This window comes from Hyposmocoma kahamanoa, unplaced genomic scaffold (assembly GCF_003589595.1).
Source record: "Hyposmocoma kahamanoa isolate Upper Pololo Valley unplaced genomic scaffold, ASM358959v1 103, whole genome shotgun sequence".
Lineage (NCBI taxonomy): Eukaryota > Metazoa > Arthropoda > Insecta > Lepidoptera > Cosmopterigidae > Hyposmocoma > Hyposmocoma kahamanoa.
Window position 1 is genome coordinate 4,304,860 of NW_020653344.1, and position 13,458 is coordinate 4,318,317.

The 13,458-nt window shown below is 37.0% G+C and overlaps 1 protein-coding gene across 1 annotated transcript in view; it reads left to right on the forward strand.

Moving 5' to 3' along the window:
• The first annotated feature begins 2,144 nt into the window (after window positions 1-2,144).
• Window positions 2,145-13,458, forward strand: part of LOC113238286 (RNA cytidine acetyltransferase) — a 32,014-nt gene continuing 20,700 nt past the window's right edge. The window contains exons 1-9 of the mRNA XM_026475126.1: window positions 2,145-2,320; window positions 2,469-2,563; window positions 3,554-3,713; window positions 4,172-4,308; window positions 5,935-6,097; window positions 7,670-7,812; window positions 10,713-10,989; window positions 11,713-11,928; window positions 13,032-13,259. Coding sequence (XP_026330911.1) covers window positions 2,213-2,320; window positions 2,469-2,563; window positions 3,554-3,713; window positions 4,172-4,308; window positions 5,935-6,097; window positions 7,670-7,812; window positions 10,713-10,989; window positions 11,713-11,928; window positions 13,032-13,259 — 1,527 coding nt within the window. The 5' untranslated portion in view covers window positions 2,145-2,212. The remainder of the gene's footprint in view (window positions 2,321-2,468; window positions 2,564-3,553; window positions 3,714-4,171; window positions 4,309-5,934; window positions 6,098-7,669; window positions 7,813-10,712; window positions 10,990-11,712; window positions 11,929-13,031; window positions 13,260-13,458) is intronic.

The following is a 13,458-nucleotide window of genomic DNA, read 5'->3' on the forward strand; positions in this document are numbered from 1 at the left end:
GCGAACCTCTTGAGAAAGCCAGTCACTTAGATTATAAATATAATATAAAAAAAAAATCCGTGCGATTCCCAACATGTTTATAATAATAACATAACATTTTCCTATTCCAAGTGAGGTAATTACTTACTGTTGGGTAGTTTTCCGAATTTTAACTAAACTCTGAAATGAAATCAAAGTCCAAAAACGTAAACAAAGGTGATTATTACAAAAAAATATTTTACGAATGTTGGAACAGTGAAAAGGGTGAAAAATTAAAGCAAGATGTTTTTAAATTGTGTGCATGTATGTACAAAATATTATCAAATTATATTTTTTTATTTCAAACGCCATTTTTAATAAGATAATCTCAAAAAAGTATTTCCTGTGAAAGGATTTTTTATCCTATTGGCAATGTTTCGGGGATGAACAACCTTTAGCTGTCCTCTTTGTTTAGTCGATTTTTTTATTTTATTTGTTAAATATGTACTTAAATATGTACACGAATACTTTTAAGCAGAAGTGTGAATAATTTATTGCCATTATTTATAATACTATTACTTTAATACTTAAATGAAATATTTTTTATTACGAATATTAAAATTGAAATAATAAATTGGTTAATTTCTAAATAGTGTTAATTACAATGAATTAAAAAATAAAAAGTCAGTTTTTGTTCGATAGGAATGGTTATCCATTGGCAGACGTCTATCGTAAAAGAAATTAACGAAAATCCACTGTATTTAAAAAGATCAGCATTTAGTAATTTAACATGTGCATGAAGTATGTTAGTTTGTTTCTCACTTCTACTGATTTTATAACACTATTATTAATTTCAATACTTTTAGCTAATTTTACTAATTAATTGTGGATTTGTTTTTTTTACAGACTAGTATGCTGAAAAAATGTTACTCTTATTAATTCTTATTGCTATTAAGTATGACCTTATTTATATTTTCAGATAATAAAGCTTATAACTATGTATAGAAGATAAAATAAAAAATAACCAATAAAGGTTAAAAGTATATGAAGGTACTCATTGGCTCATACCCGCTATACTGTCCCTAAGGACGCGTTCCCACTATGTCGTCACGTTTTATTATCGTTGGACGACTGTCGTGTCTAGCCTGTTCCCATATCACGACTATTTGTCGTGGACGATTTTTTATCGTTGAACGACTGTCGTGACTAGCTGTTCCACTAGATCGTGACGACAATTTATCGTTACACGACAGCCTCCTTGCCCATCTCTGACTACGACCCAACGCTACTGCAAAGCGAGCAGAGGGTGCGGGGTACGAGAGGGGAGGGCAGGGAGCAGAATACGTGTGGACAGCGATAAATAAAACGTGACGACTATAGGAGCAGCGACAATCTGTCGTCACGTTTCTATCGTGACGTTTTTTTATCGTCTGACGACAGTCGTTCTAGCTATTTCCACTGTGACGGCAGTTTGCCGTTGCAACGTTAAAAAATCGTGAACGACAGTTAATCGTGTCGTGCTATATATGAACAACTTCATTTAAATATACAAGGCACGACAATGTAAACTGCACGACAATCTGTTGTCATGACTAGTGGGAACGCGCCCTAACCCAAAACGGTACAGTATATCGACGTCTTGCTTTCTCAAATAATATATCTTATGGAGAGTGACTATTCAGGAGTTGAAAAAACTTCCGAATTTTTACAATTTCTCATTAAGGTTGTTAATTTGAATGCATAACTTCAAAAATCGGTGAAAGCCAAATGTGGGTGAAAACGAAGAAAATATGATAATATGCAATTTTTGCATTTCAGTTACTTCGTGCTTAAGTTAGGTACGAGTTTGAGAAAATGATATGACAAGCGACGATAACGTTAATATTTGCATTGGAATGACAGCTGTCAAACATAACATTGAGATTCTCGCTAGGGGTAATAAAAATACAATTTATCAAGATTGTATGATAACTTCTAAAACATTACACGCTTTTTTCTTTGGGAAATAATGTAAAAATGAAAATGACCAATCAATGTTTGAAGAAACTCGATTAAAAGTATTTGAAGTTCAGCATCTACTATTTTTTTCACAATCTCCTGTTTTTTGAGTGCGATGTCTTCGGACTTTTTCAGATTTGACCTGGCAACACGGCTGTGCTGTCATCTCAACGTGTGATTTTTAAGGTTGTAAAGTTGTGTTTGAAACTAAAGTTGTATTTTTCGGTGATTATCAGCTTTGCTTTATACCGTGAAAATGGTGAAAAAGAAAATAGATAATCGTGTAAGGGTCATGATAGAGAATGGAGTCAAGCTGGGACACCGAACCATGTTTTTATTGGTCGGCGATAAAAGTAGAGATCAAGTAAGTTGTTTTCGCAATTTATTAATAATTTGGACATTTTATACTTATTAATATGGCCTAATTTCATTAAAACAAACATTCTATTTGCTTAGTGTAAACGGTTACAACTATATGCGCGGGAAATTCAATGAAATCTGTAATTCTTTAGGTGCCAATTCTTTACGACATGTTGGTGAAATCTACGGTGAAGGCTCGACCAACCGTATTGTGGTGCTACAAAAATAAAGACGAAGCCATTAGCAAGTAAGTTTTATTTGTTTTTCATTGATATTAAAAGTTTTGTAACTTTATTGGCTGTTGCAACTTTTGAAAACTATACCAAACTCTGTTTACCAAGTAAGGAATGTAAATGTACTAACGAATATGACTGTAGATGGCATTAAATAAAGAAATAATACACTGAATATAAAACAAGAACCCCAAATGTACAAAAATTTATTTAAGAATAAATAATTAAAGTATTGATTCAGTAATAAATGTATTTTACGTAGGCCTGCTCTCTTTGAAATTATTATTTTAAGCGCATTTCTGTTTTGATTTAATTTTATTCTAAATGTTAATTTTCCAGCAACCCAAATTAGTTAAACATTATAGATGTTTCATCTTGTGTGAAATAGAACACACATGAAAATGAAAAGTGTTACAAACCACAAAACGTTTATTGCCTGACTAAAACTCGCTTTACTAAATAATTAATTCTACAGTGGCCATGAGTATCTTTCTTAACAATTGTAATTTTGTTTTACTTGACTTCGTTGTATTTAGACAAGCAGTAGTTATACTACTTTATTTTATATTAATTATTATTGCTTGCGTTAGTGACAATCATATTGTCCCTTGACATTGTATTTTTAATTGTGACATTGATAATATGAAATAAATGATTCTATTATATTCAATTGTAATTTTGTTTTACTTGACTTCATTGTACTTCGACAGGCAGTAGTTATACTACTTTATTTTAAATTCATTATTGTGTAACCTGATTAGTGATGATCATATTATCTCTTGACATTGTATTTTTAATTGTAATATTGTGACATTGATAATGTGAAATAAATGATTCTTATATTCTAGTCATGTATGATAGAATTTACAACGTGAAATTAAAAATCTTTACAGGTATATTTACTTTGTGAATTCAACCATATCTGCAAGCATTTTCTATTCAATTAAGCTTAGAAGTTGATTATTGGATTTTTATTCAAAACATTGTTTGTATTATTTTTTCAGCCATGGAAGGAAAAGAGCAAAGAAAATAGCAGCCGGCAAATTAGAAGTATCAGAAGAATCTCTATTTGATGCATTCAGGGTAGCAACCACGATACATGGGCGGTATTACTCGGAGAGCTATGCCATGCTGGGACAGACTTATGGAGTTTGTGTTTTACAGGTGTGCATGAATACAGTGTACTTCATGGGAGTCACCATACTTATTAATACGGAATCGCATTAAGCCAAACTTAAAGGTGTACATTTATGAACACAAGAGCTGAAAATATGTTATGCATTTCGCATTGGTTCGTATGATGCACCTCATTTGGTAATCATTCAATGATTTAGTACAGGTTGGCAATGAATCTGCATCCTGCAGGTTTCCGATCGAGTGAGTACGCAATTTATTATGGCAACAACTCTGAAAGTCACAATTTCGTACCTCCTATCCGAGATAATGACTAAACGGTGGCGCCGACGCCCAAATGGACACGGTGACGCCCGAACGGCCTTAAGGTCTCATCAAATTGCAGCTCATTATTTACTTATGATAACAAAGAACTATGTAAATTTATTTATTGTCACACCTAAGTCTGAACCTTAATAATTTGTTAATTTTAAATATATTTTTCATAGGATTTTGAAGCTCTTACGCCTAACCTGATGGCCCGTACAGTCGAGACTGTGGAAGGGGGTGGATTAATCATCTTTCTGCTTAAGAGTATGGATTCATTACGACAGTTGCATTCAATCACTATGGACGTCCATTCGAGGTTTGGCTTATGTTTACTTTACACATCATCGAAGTTTTGTGAAAAGGGCCTAAACAACATACATTAACAAATGTTGTAAAATATTTACATCCTGTTTTAAAATTCAACTTGGGTTTTAATTAAATTTAAGTTTTAGCATTGATTAACTTGACGTAAATATTATAAAACAGTTGTTAAAACCTATAATATGCTCCCCAGAAAAATCTACGAAATGTCGCTTACGCCCTTGTCCATCTCCTAATGTTGTGAGCCGTAGTATCTCCCAAAAGTAGGGGTTCCCAATTGTTGTGATACTGATATACCCTAATTCTATTCTTTATATAGCATAAATTGTTCTACTCAATCTCTTTGTCGTTATTCATACTTTTTATCTGTTTTTTTTAATGACATCCTCAATCATGTGTATACCAAATTGAGACAACGTTAGTACTCTTGGCATATTCCAGAATTTTATGAACTAATTTCTCTTTTCTAGCACTGTTCTTAACACCGGTATTTCTTTCTGTCCAACTAGTTCCCTTCATTCTTCTCTAGCACCACATCTCAAATGCTTCCAATCACTCTCTTCCATTCTGAGTCACAATTAATTATATTTAAATATTTATTGTATCAAGATGTATTTCCTGGCCTCTTACAGACCAAGACGAGGCTATGGTCTTTAGTACACCATTTTACCTTTTTTTGTTATAACTATAAACCGGGGGATACTGACATGCAAAGAAAAGTATGTCCACAGCTGTCACTACATATAAATGTATTGGAAAGATCTTTGGTTGAAGAAAAGCATCTGGGTGGCTTTAGTCGTTTGCAAAAGTCAAGCATACTCAAAAGTGGAATTTGTAGGACACAATCATCCGAGTAATGACTAAGGAAGAAGAGAGTCATATTACTCTGTTTTCCAAACTGCAATAAATTATAGTACAGATTTGTTTCTGATTCAAAGACTGATGGCAACGGTTACAAAATATACAATTTTTTTATAATACCAAGTGACGGGACGAGCAAGTCGTGTCTGGTCGTAAGCGACATGCCTATCCCTAACAGTTGCAGGGTCGTATTCTAGAACTCTACTCAATGCTCAAGTCAGGATTGCACTGGCAATACAAGTACTGGAAATACAACCCTAATGGCAGGGACTTGAGTATGATTTCGAGTGCTTTAAACCACTCAAATCCTGACTTGAGCATTGAGTAGAGTTCTAAAATACGACCCCTAGTGTCATTCGGAGTTTTAAATTGCAAAGATCTTATTGGCACTGCCACTGCGCCCGTCACCCTGAGCTATAAGTTAATAAGGCCCATGTGCCTGTAGTTTCACCAGCGCCCTTACCCTTCTAAACCGTAACGCAGTACACACACACACTCAACATATCCCCGCACTAAGGAAAACCCTGTGTCGCGGGTGCCAAGGACACACACATAGACTATCACAAATTACACCCAAACTCACGAGACAAATAATTGTAGGCCATACAACTATTTCTCCCGGCCCGGGAATCGAACCTGGGACCTCTGCGTGGCAGTCCGGCATGGTAACCGTTCGGCCACGAAGGCAGTTAAAGACAGTAATGCTCACATTACTGCTTGGCGGCACAAATAGATATTAAAAACAAAGTTATTGTCCCAGGTTCAAAACAGAAGCTCACAATAACGTGGTGAACCGTTTCAACGAGCGGTTTCTATTATCACTGGCGGACAACGCCCGCTGCCTCGTATTGGACGATACATTGGCAGTACTACCGATCTCCTCCAAGACTGCTCAAGTTGAACCCGTTGATGCTGTGCCTGAGGTAATAATAAAGATTAAAGTCTCTTTTGGATAATGATGCTGGAACATGTTTCTTAAGGATGCGTACAGATCTGGTGAATATGCTGCAAACGCGCTGCAGTACGCTGCGCGTTACGGGAGCTAGTTTAATGTATAGTCCGAAGTCTTGTACAAGAAGAACCTCGAGTATTACTACAATGAAGCTTATATACTAATTAAAGTAACAGCAAATGTCTTAAACAAGCACATGACAACAATTGGACAGAGAGAGAATAGAGAATGTAGATTCTGTCACAAGGTGGATGAAACTCCTGTTCATCTACTCATTCACGAACGGCGTACGAAGTTCAATACTGGGCAGGCGCATGCCACAACCAGAGGACATTAAATCCGTCGGAGCCAGGAAAGTCCTGCAGTTCTTCAATGCTGTCGGCCTTTGCTCAGCACTGTAATTAGTGGTGATCACAATATATCAGTCAATGGTCGCAGTGATGAGCGGATGTATAGGCCCTGAATGAAGCCACCCTAATAATAATAATAACTACGAATGTGCTAAAAGTTGCAATTCTACAATTTAATAAATAAAGTTACGCAAGGTGCAAACTAACTAAGAGGATATTGAGGCAGCATCCTTAACTTACGTGCTGCACGCGTACTGTATGCGTGCATTTAAATACCCATATTATTATTATTATTTTTAGTGTTTTTATTATCTTGGGAACACCTTTATGGGTGATGTTAGATATAGTTTGTGCTTTTGTAATAATTTTTAGTACATTATAGCAACTAATTCAGGTTTATTTCTGCATACTAAAGAATATTGGAAGGGCAGGCCTTCCTAATACAGGTAGATAATACCTACTAGGAAGATCTAATCGTTAACTCTAAGTTTCGAGAAAAAGAAATAAGAACTATTTTCATTCATTTCCAAATACATGTTAATATAATTGTGGCGCGAGAGCACAGATCGCGATGCGTAATGCAGCACGTGTGCAGCTCGCGAGCCTTTCGCAAACAGGCGCAGTTGTCAGATCTGCACGCACCCTAAGAAGATGTTTTAAAGAAATAAATATTAGACAACATTACATACGTTGCTCAGGTCCTAAAGTAAGAACTAAAGCACTTTTGTTATGGAAATCGGAAACAACTATGGTACCACAACAAGATCCAGACTCAAGAGAATATTGAAAACTTAGTATCGAACCCGAAAGCTCAGAGATAGCACTGTGAAAACCAGTGCAATGCAAGCGTCTCGACCGCAGAGGTCATGAAATATATATGATATATATGTATATATATATATATATATATATTTTCTTTATTAATTATTTACCATATTCCAGTACAAGATACCTGTATAAAAGTTTATTACGTTTCTGTCTTATACTAGAATAAAATCAGTAGAGTTTAACCAATATGTCTATTTTAAGCGTAATTTGCTTAACTATGAAATAAAGATTTTTTTGACGAGGACTTTGAAAATTTATTTTTGTATTGTATTGTATTTTTACAAACATTCTTTAAAATAACTATTTTTTACTACAGAACTAATAAGATTGCCGCACATGCAAACTAAATTTTTGTTTAATTTCAGCGTATAAACCCTAAACTAACGGAACTAATACAGTCCCTGTCGGACTCTCCGCCAGCTGGGCCTTTAGTCGCTCTGTGCCGAACTTTCGACCAAGCCACTGCCTTAGTAGCGCTTATCAATACGCTCGCTGACAAGCAGTCCAGGTTAGTTTTTCTCATGTCTTATATCACGTCATTCGGACTCAATTTCATTAGCTGCGCATCACGTGATGACTCTCGTTCTACCAATCAGAGACGACGTTGTAGAAATGTTCCCATTTCCGTTTGTTTAAAACAAGAAAAATGGAAGTAAATTAATTTGTTCAATTGTTGGGCACAGATTCATTTGCATTGTCAATTTTTGTAAGTCCATACATACATACACTGCATCTGCAACTATGTCTATAAATTAAAGGAGGAGATATATTTTAAAGCTTTTAATTTTTATTTAAATACAAATAATCAAATCCGCCTGTTCTTATTCAAATGTATAACGTTAAAAACTCGTAATATTCACTATTCAGACATTTTTCGCAAGATTTTACCTTCTTTCACAATCTATCGATAAAACTGTTGACAACAGTTGCATGACTATTTCAAATTTTATGAAAACTGGCAATTCTGCGAATATCATTTCACTCCGTTTTCAAAAAAAGACAGACTATAAAAAAGTAATAATATTAAGTAGCGTACTAATCAACGAATATATTCATGTCTCAAAAATTGTCACAACGTATATATTACAAATTTGAAATATTTGTGTACACATAAGTGAAGTTACTGTAGTAGCCAGAATCAAAACACAGTATAAGCATTTGCTTGATATTTGGATTATTTAGAGCGATTACACACGTCGACTTTTAGCAACGATGCATTCGCGATGCGGTAGCAATGCAGTCACTAATTGTCTACCTTTACACACGTGCAATTTTAAGCAGCATCGCAAACCATGCATGCGCGCGACTTTATCGATACAAGCGAAGCAGAGTGTTGTGAAGTTGCCTGCTTATCGGTATTTTACAGGATATATCACGGAGAGTGTGCGATGGAATTACACGATTTAATTTCGCCTACCCCTTTCCTCATCTTTTCATCATCTAGGCGTAGGCTTGGAGTCCACCCTTATGTTGTGGATATTCCAAAAATTCGCACGAAGCGTTACGCTTCCACATTTATATGGCGAACGGCTATGGAGTGGAATTCCCTGCCTGCAGACTTGTTCCCTGAACGTTATAACTTGGACCTTTTCAAGGCGACCTTGAAAAGCTGAGACGTCACTTTCCATCACGTGAGATGGAGGTCAAATGCACACTTACATTTGAATAAAAAAAATCCAAACGCGCGATTCCAGCGTTACACTTGGAATTTATAGGCGATTGTATCGATGCATATCGATCGCAAATGCCTACAAATCGCAAGTGTAGCGATGCAATCACGCGTTTCACGAAAGCGCGTTTACATTGCTGCTAAGAGTCGCCGTGTGTAACCACTCTTAATTATTGCATTAGAAAATTCGGAATAAAATTAAATTTTGTTTGACTATTTAACTAATAAAACGCCTAAGATTTTCCGTATCAGTAAAGTTAATTATCCAGTAATTGCCATTTGACATACCTGGTAATGCACTAACTACTTTAAAACGTAGCAAGCGTCAAATACTTGCTACGTTTTGAATTGGTTAAAGTGTTTTAAAAGTTTCTTAGCTGGTCACAAACCAGACTAGATGTGCGTTACTAGATTTATAAAGTTTCGAAATCTCTGATAAATTGTAGAATTTTGAAGCGGCAGCCACTGCCCTTAAGTGAGAACTAACTATGGGAGTAGTATTCCGTTAAAAAAATATTTTCAAAAATGTATCCCTTGTTCTGACCGTATCTGTATGACCGTACAGTCACAAGCACCACCACCAAAAATATACCCTACACGTGTTTCGCCTCTCTACGGGGCAACCCTTTTTTTTATAACACCAAGTGACAAGACGTACAAGTCTGTGGGCCTGGTGGTAAGCGACACGCCTGTTCGTAACAGTTGCATCGCTACTCAGAGCTTTAAACCGCAAAGATCTGAGGCGCACTGCCACTGCGCCCGGCACCCTGAGGCATAAGTTGACAAGTTTCATGTTCCTGTAATTTCACTATCACGCTTACCCTTCAAAATCGAAACGTGCAATTGCTCACATTACCGTTTTGCGGTAGAAATAGGTAATAGGGCAGTACTTCCCTGGACTCAACTGAAGAGTTGATTGCTCGACGTTCGGCCGAAGAAATTTATTTTGCACGATTTAACCTACTTAGAGTAGCAAATTAATTTATTTCCGATTTAGTTAACTTGGATTTCCGCCTATATTATATATAAAAATTATAAAAGCGGAATCTATTATGTATAAATATCAACAGTCTCACTCAATAAAATTTACATACCATTACAGTTGCAATATAAAGTCAAGCGTTTTTGGAAAAAGAAATTTCGAATGTACTGTAAGTCACCATATCAACAGGCAGCAGTCGTAAGCGATAGATGACTTATATGGAAAAAAATAATCATATATCTTAATGCCGGTCATACACGCTACGGTATATCTGTGCAGTACGGTATGTCGGTCTACCTGTGCAAGCATACCTGTGCAGGTAGGCCGCTTGTCGTAACGTATGTGGGACTATCCTGTATTACGGTGAGGTCTTTAGTTAATTTCGATATGGCATCGATTGAAGACGATGACGATGCGATGATTCCTGTAGTACGATGCGAACGACGACTACGCTATACCGTAACTAGGAATCAAATGGCGTGACCTGCGCAGGCGACTATAGTACACGCACATATGCACAGGTTCACCGTACGGTATCACTCAAAAGAATATATTATCGATCTTGCGCCGATCGCTTACGCAGGTACACAAAACTGCACAGGTAGACCTCTTCGGTATATCGTAGCATGTATGGCCTGCATAATAATGCCAATAGCCGCAGTCAGTCTGTTAACAGCTCGAGCCGGAAAAAACGGGTTGTCTTTCGCTTACCTGTCATCTTGTGTGCAGATTGACTAACTTACTGTGTCTATTACAGACCACCCCACTGTCTTACAGCCGCCCGTGGTCGAGGTAAATCTGCCTGCCTCGGTCTCGCAGTTTCTGCTGCAGTCGCCCTGGGCTACGTTAACATATACGTAACTTCACCACACCCAGAAAACTTGATCACGTTGTTCGAGTTTGTGCTAAAAGGCCTCGACGCATGTCTCTATCAGGAACATATTGATTATAACATCGTGAGGTCGACAAACCCTGATTTCAAGAAGGCGATTGTCAGAATCAACATTGCTAGAAATTCGAGGCAGACTGTTCAGGTGAGCGAGTGATTTTTTTGTTTTTTTTTTGCACACTGGTAAACTCCGCATTAGGGAAGCCCTGTATCGCGGGTGGCATGGACACACAACTGGATAGACAACCACAAATTACACCTAAACGCACGAGATAAATAAACGTAGACCATATAAATATTTCTCGAATTCTCATATATCGAACCCGGGACTCCGGGTGGGAGACCAGCATGGTAACCGTTCGACCACGGAAACAGATATTATTATTTTTACTTAGGTATGTTACTTTAGTAAACTTGCAACGATTATTCGATTACTATTCAGTATTGGGCCGAATAAGCCACACTTAAAAACAGGAGAATGAAATAAATGTAACTTTTATTATGCTGAACAAACAGAAAGAGCAATTTGTCGCTTATTTATCAAAATGATCAAAGAAAATGTATTATTTTTCTAATAGATCAAAAAGGTAACATATCAAATGAAATCTATCTACTTATTATTAAGTAATTTACTCATTGCACTGTATTGTATAGTTTACTTTTGGGACTTGTCAACTTATGTCTCAGGGTGATAAGCGCAGTGGCAGTGCCCCTCAGATCTTTGTGATTTAAAGCTGAGTGGCACTGCAACTGTTATGGACAGTCGTACAGCTTACCAGGCGCACGACTTGTTCGTCTCGTCTAAAAAAACAATAAACCTTGTGAGCTTTGACATCAGCTGTAAAACATACAATCGTTCCATTTCTAGTATATAACCCCGGATGATCACTCACTCCTCGCAGCTGCAGATTTAGTTCTCGTAGACGAAGCAGCAGCTATACCTCTAGTTCACGTGGCAGCCTGCGCACAAAAAGCACCTTTAGCCTTGCTGTCTTCTACCGTGTCAGGGTACGAAGGCACAGGGCGCGCGTTGAGTTTGAAGTTATTCGCTCAATTGCAAACAGAACATAAAGCACCGCCTCCTGTAAGTATTGTACTTTCTCCTTTTATTAACAGAACTGTAATATTAAGGTTATTGAATATCATGATATTTTACTACTATGATATTTTATTGTTTTTTGTGAAATTACTCCACTAGTTTTGTCACGTCCGGCCTCCATGGATGACCTAGCGTCCAGCCTCCATGGACCTGACTGACAGACCACAAAGACGGACTAGACTGACAGGATTTCGAAATTAGACCGACTTTCTTTTGGACAAAGGACGACGAAGGCAGTGTGGACTAAACCTCAGACGCGAGCAGACAACTTCTCCTAACTGATTGTACAGACCAAGGGAGAAAAAAAATCAATGGAAGTGCCTTATGCATCGATTACCGTTGTCGCCAAAATTCACACATTCTTAATTTGAAACATTACAAAATCTTGATATTGATTGGTCGTAGTTTCAAATTTAAAAAGTAATAACAAATTCTAGATTGTGAATATAATTTACACTTTACCCTGTTGGCATATCGTTGATGTTTCAAGGCCATCAATACCTATTATTACAAGTTATGACGTTTTGATATTATATTGAAATTTCAATCAACGTGCTGCCATAAAGCGGCCGGTAGCTGGACTACGACGAACGATTAACACCTGAACGAATAGATAAACAGAAAATTAAAAATTTATTATAGTAAGATTTACCGATGATTTGAAATACTATTTCGGGTAATATATTTGGTGCAGCTGTCATTTTTGCACTCCAAAACAGTTTTCTATGATTTTAGAGAATTTGCGCGAACGAATGACACAACCATACCATACAAAGCGAAAATGTCGGACAGCTCAAGTACAACTTTCGAGACCTGTAGTTGGCACGCGTCACTCGCTAACTAATCACTTCTACTGTATTTATTGTTCTGTGAGGGAAACCCTGTATCGTATGGACACACACAAACAACCATAAATTACACCCAAACTCACGAGAGAAATAAATGTAGGCCATACAAATATTTTTAAATATTTTCGGGAATAGAATCCGCGACCTGTGCGTGGCAAACCAGCTTGGTAACCGTCCGGCGACGAAGGCAGTTTATAATATAATATAGGTTAAATTTGAAGTAATGTGTTTAATTTCTAGATAAAACTGGAAGAACCAATTCGTTACCGTGCCAACGATCCCGTAGAGGCATGGCTGAACTCGTTACTGTGCCTAGAAGCACCCCCTCCGTCTGTTGGGGTTGGAGCCCCACCCCCCGCGGCCTGCGACCTCTACCGGGTGAACAGGGATGCCCTGTTCTGTTACCACAAAGCTGCTGAAGCGTTCTTGCATAGATTGGTGTCTATCTATGTAGCAAGTCACTATAAGGTAATGTCGAAAATTTTAACTTAAGTATCTACAAAGCCGTGGTGTCCTAATGGTTCAAATTTTACAGCCCCTCAAGCATAGAAGAACGTCACATGTTTTGTGCGCCTGACGCTTTGTGAATAGCAAACGTACACTAGGGAACTTTTAAGTTTAATTTTTGAAAAATAAGCCAATTGTTCAATTTTTGAAAAATAAGCCA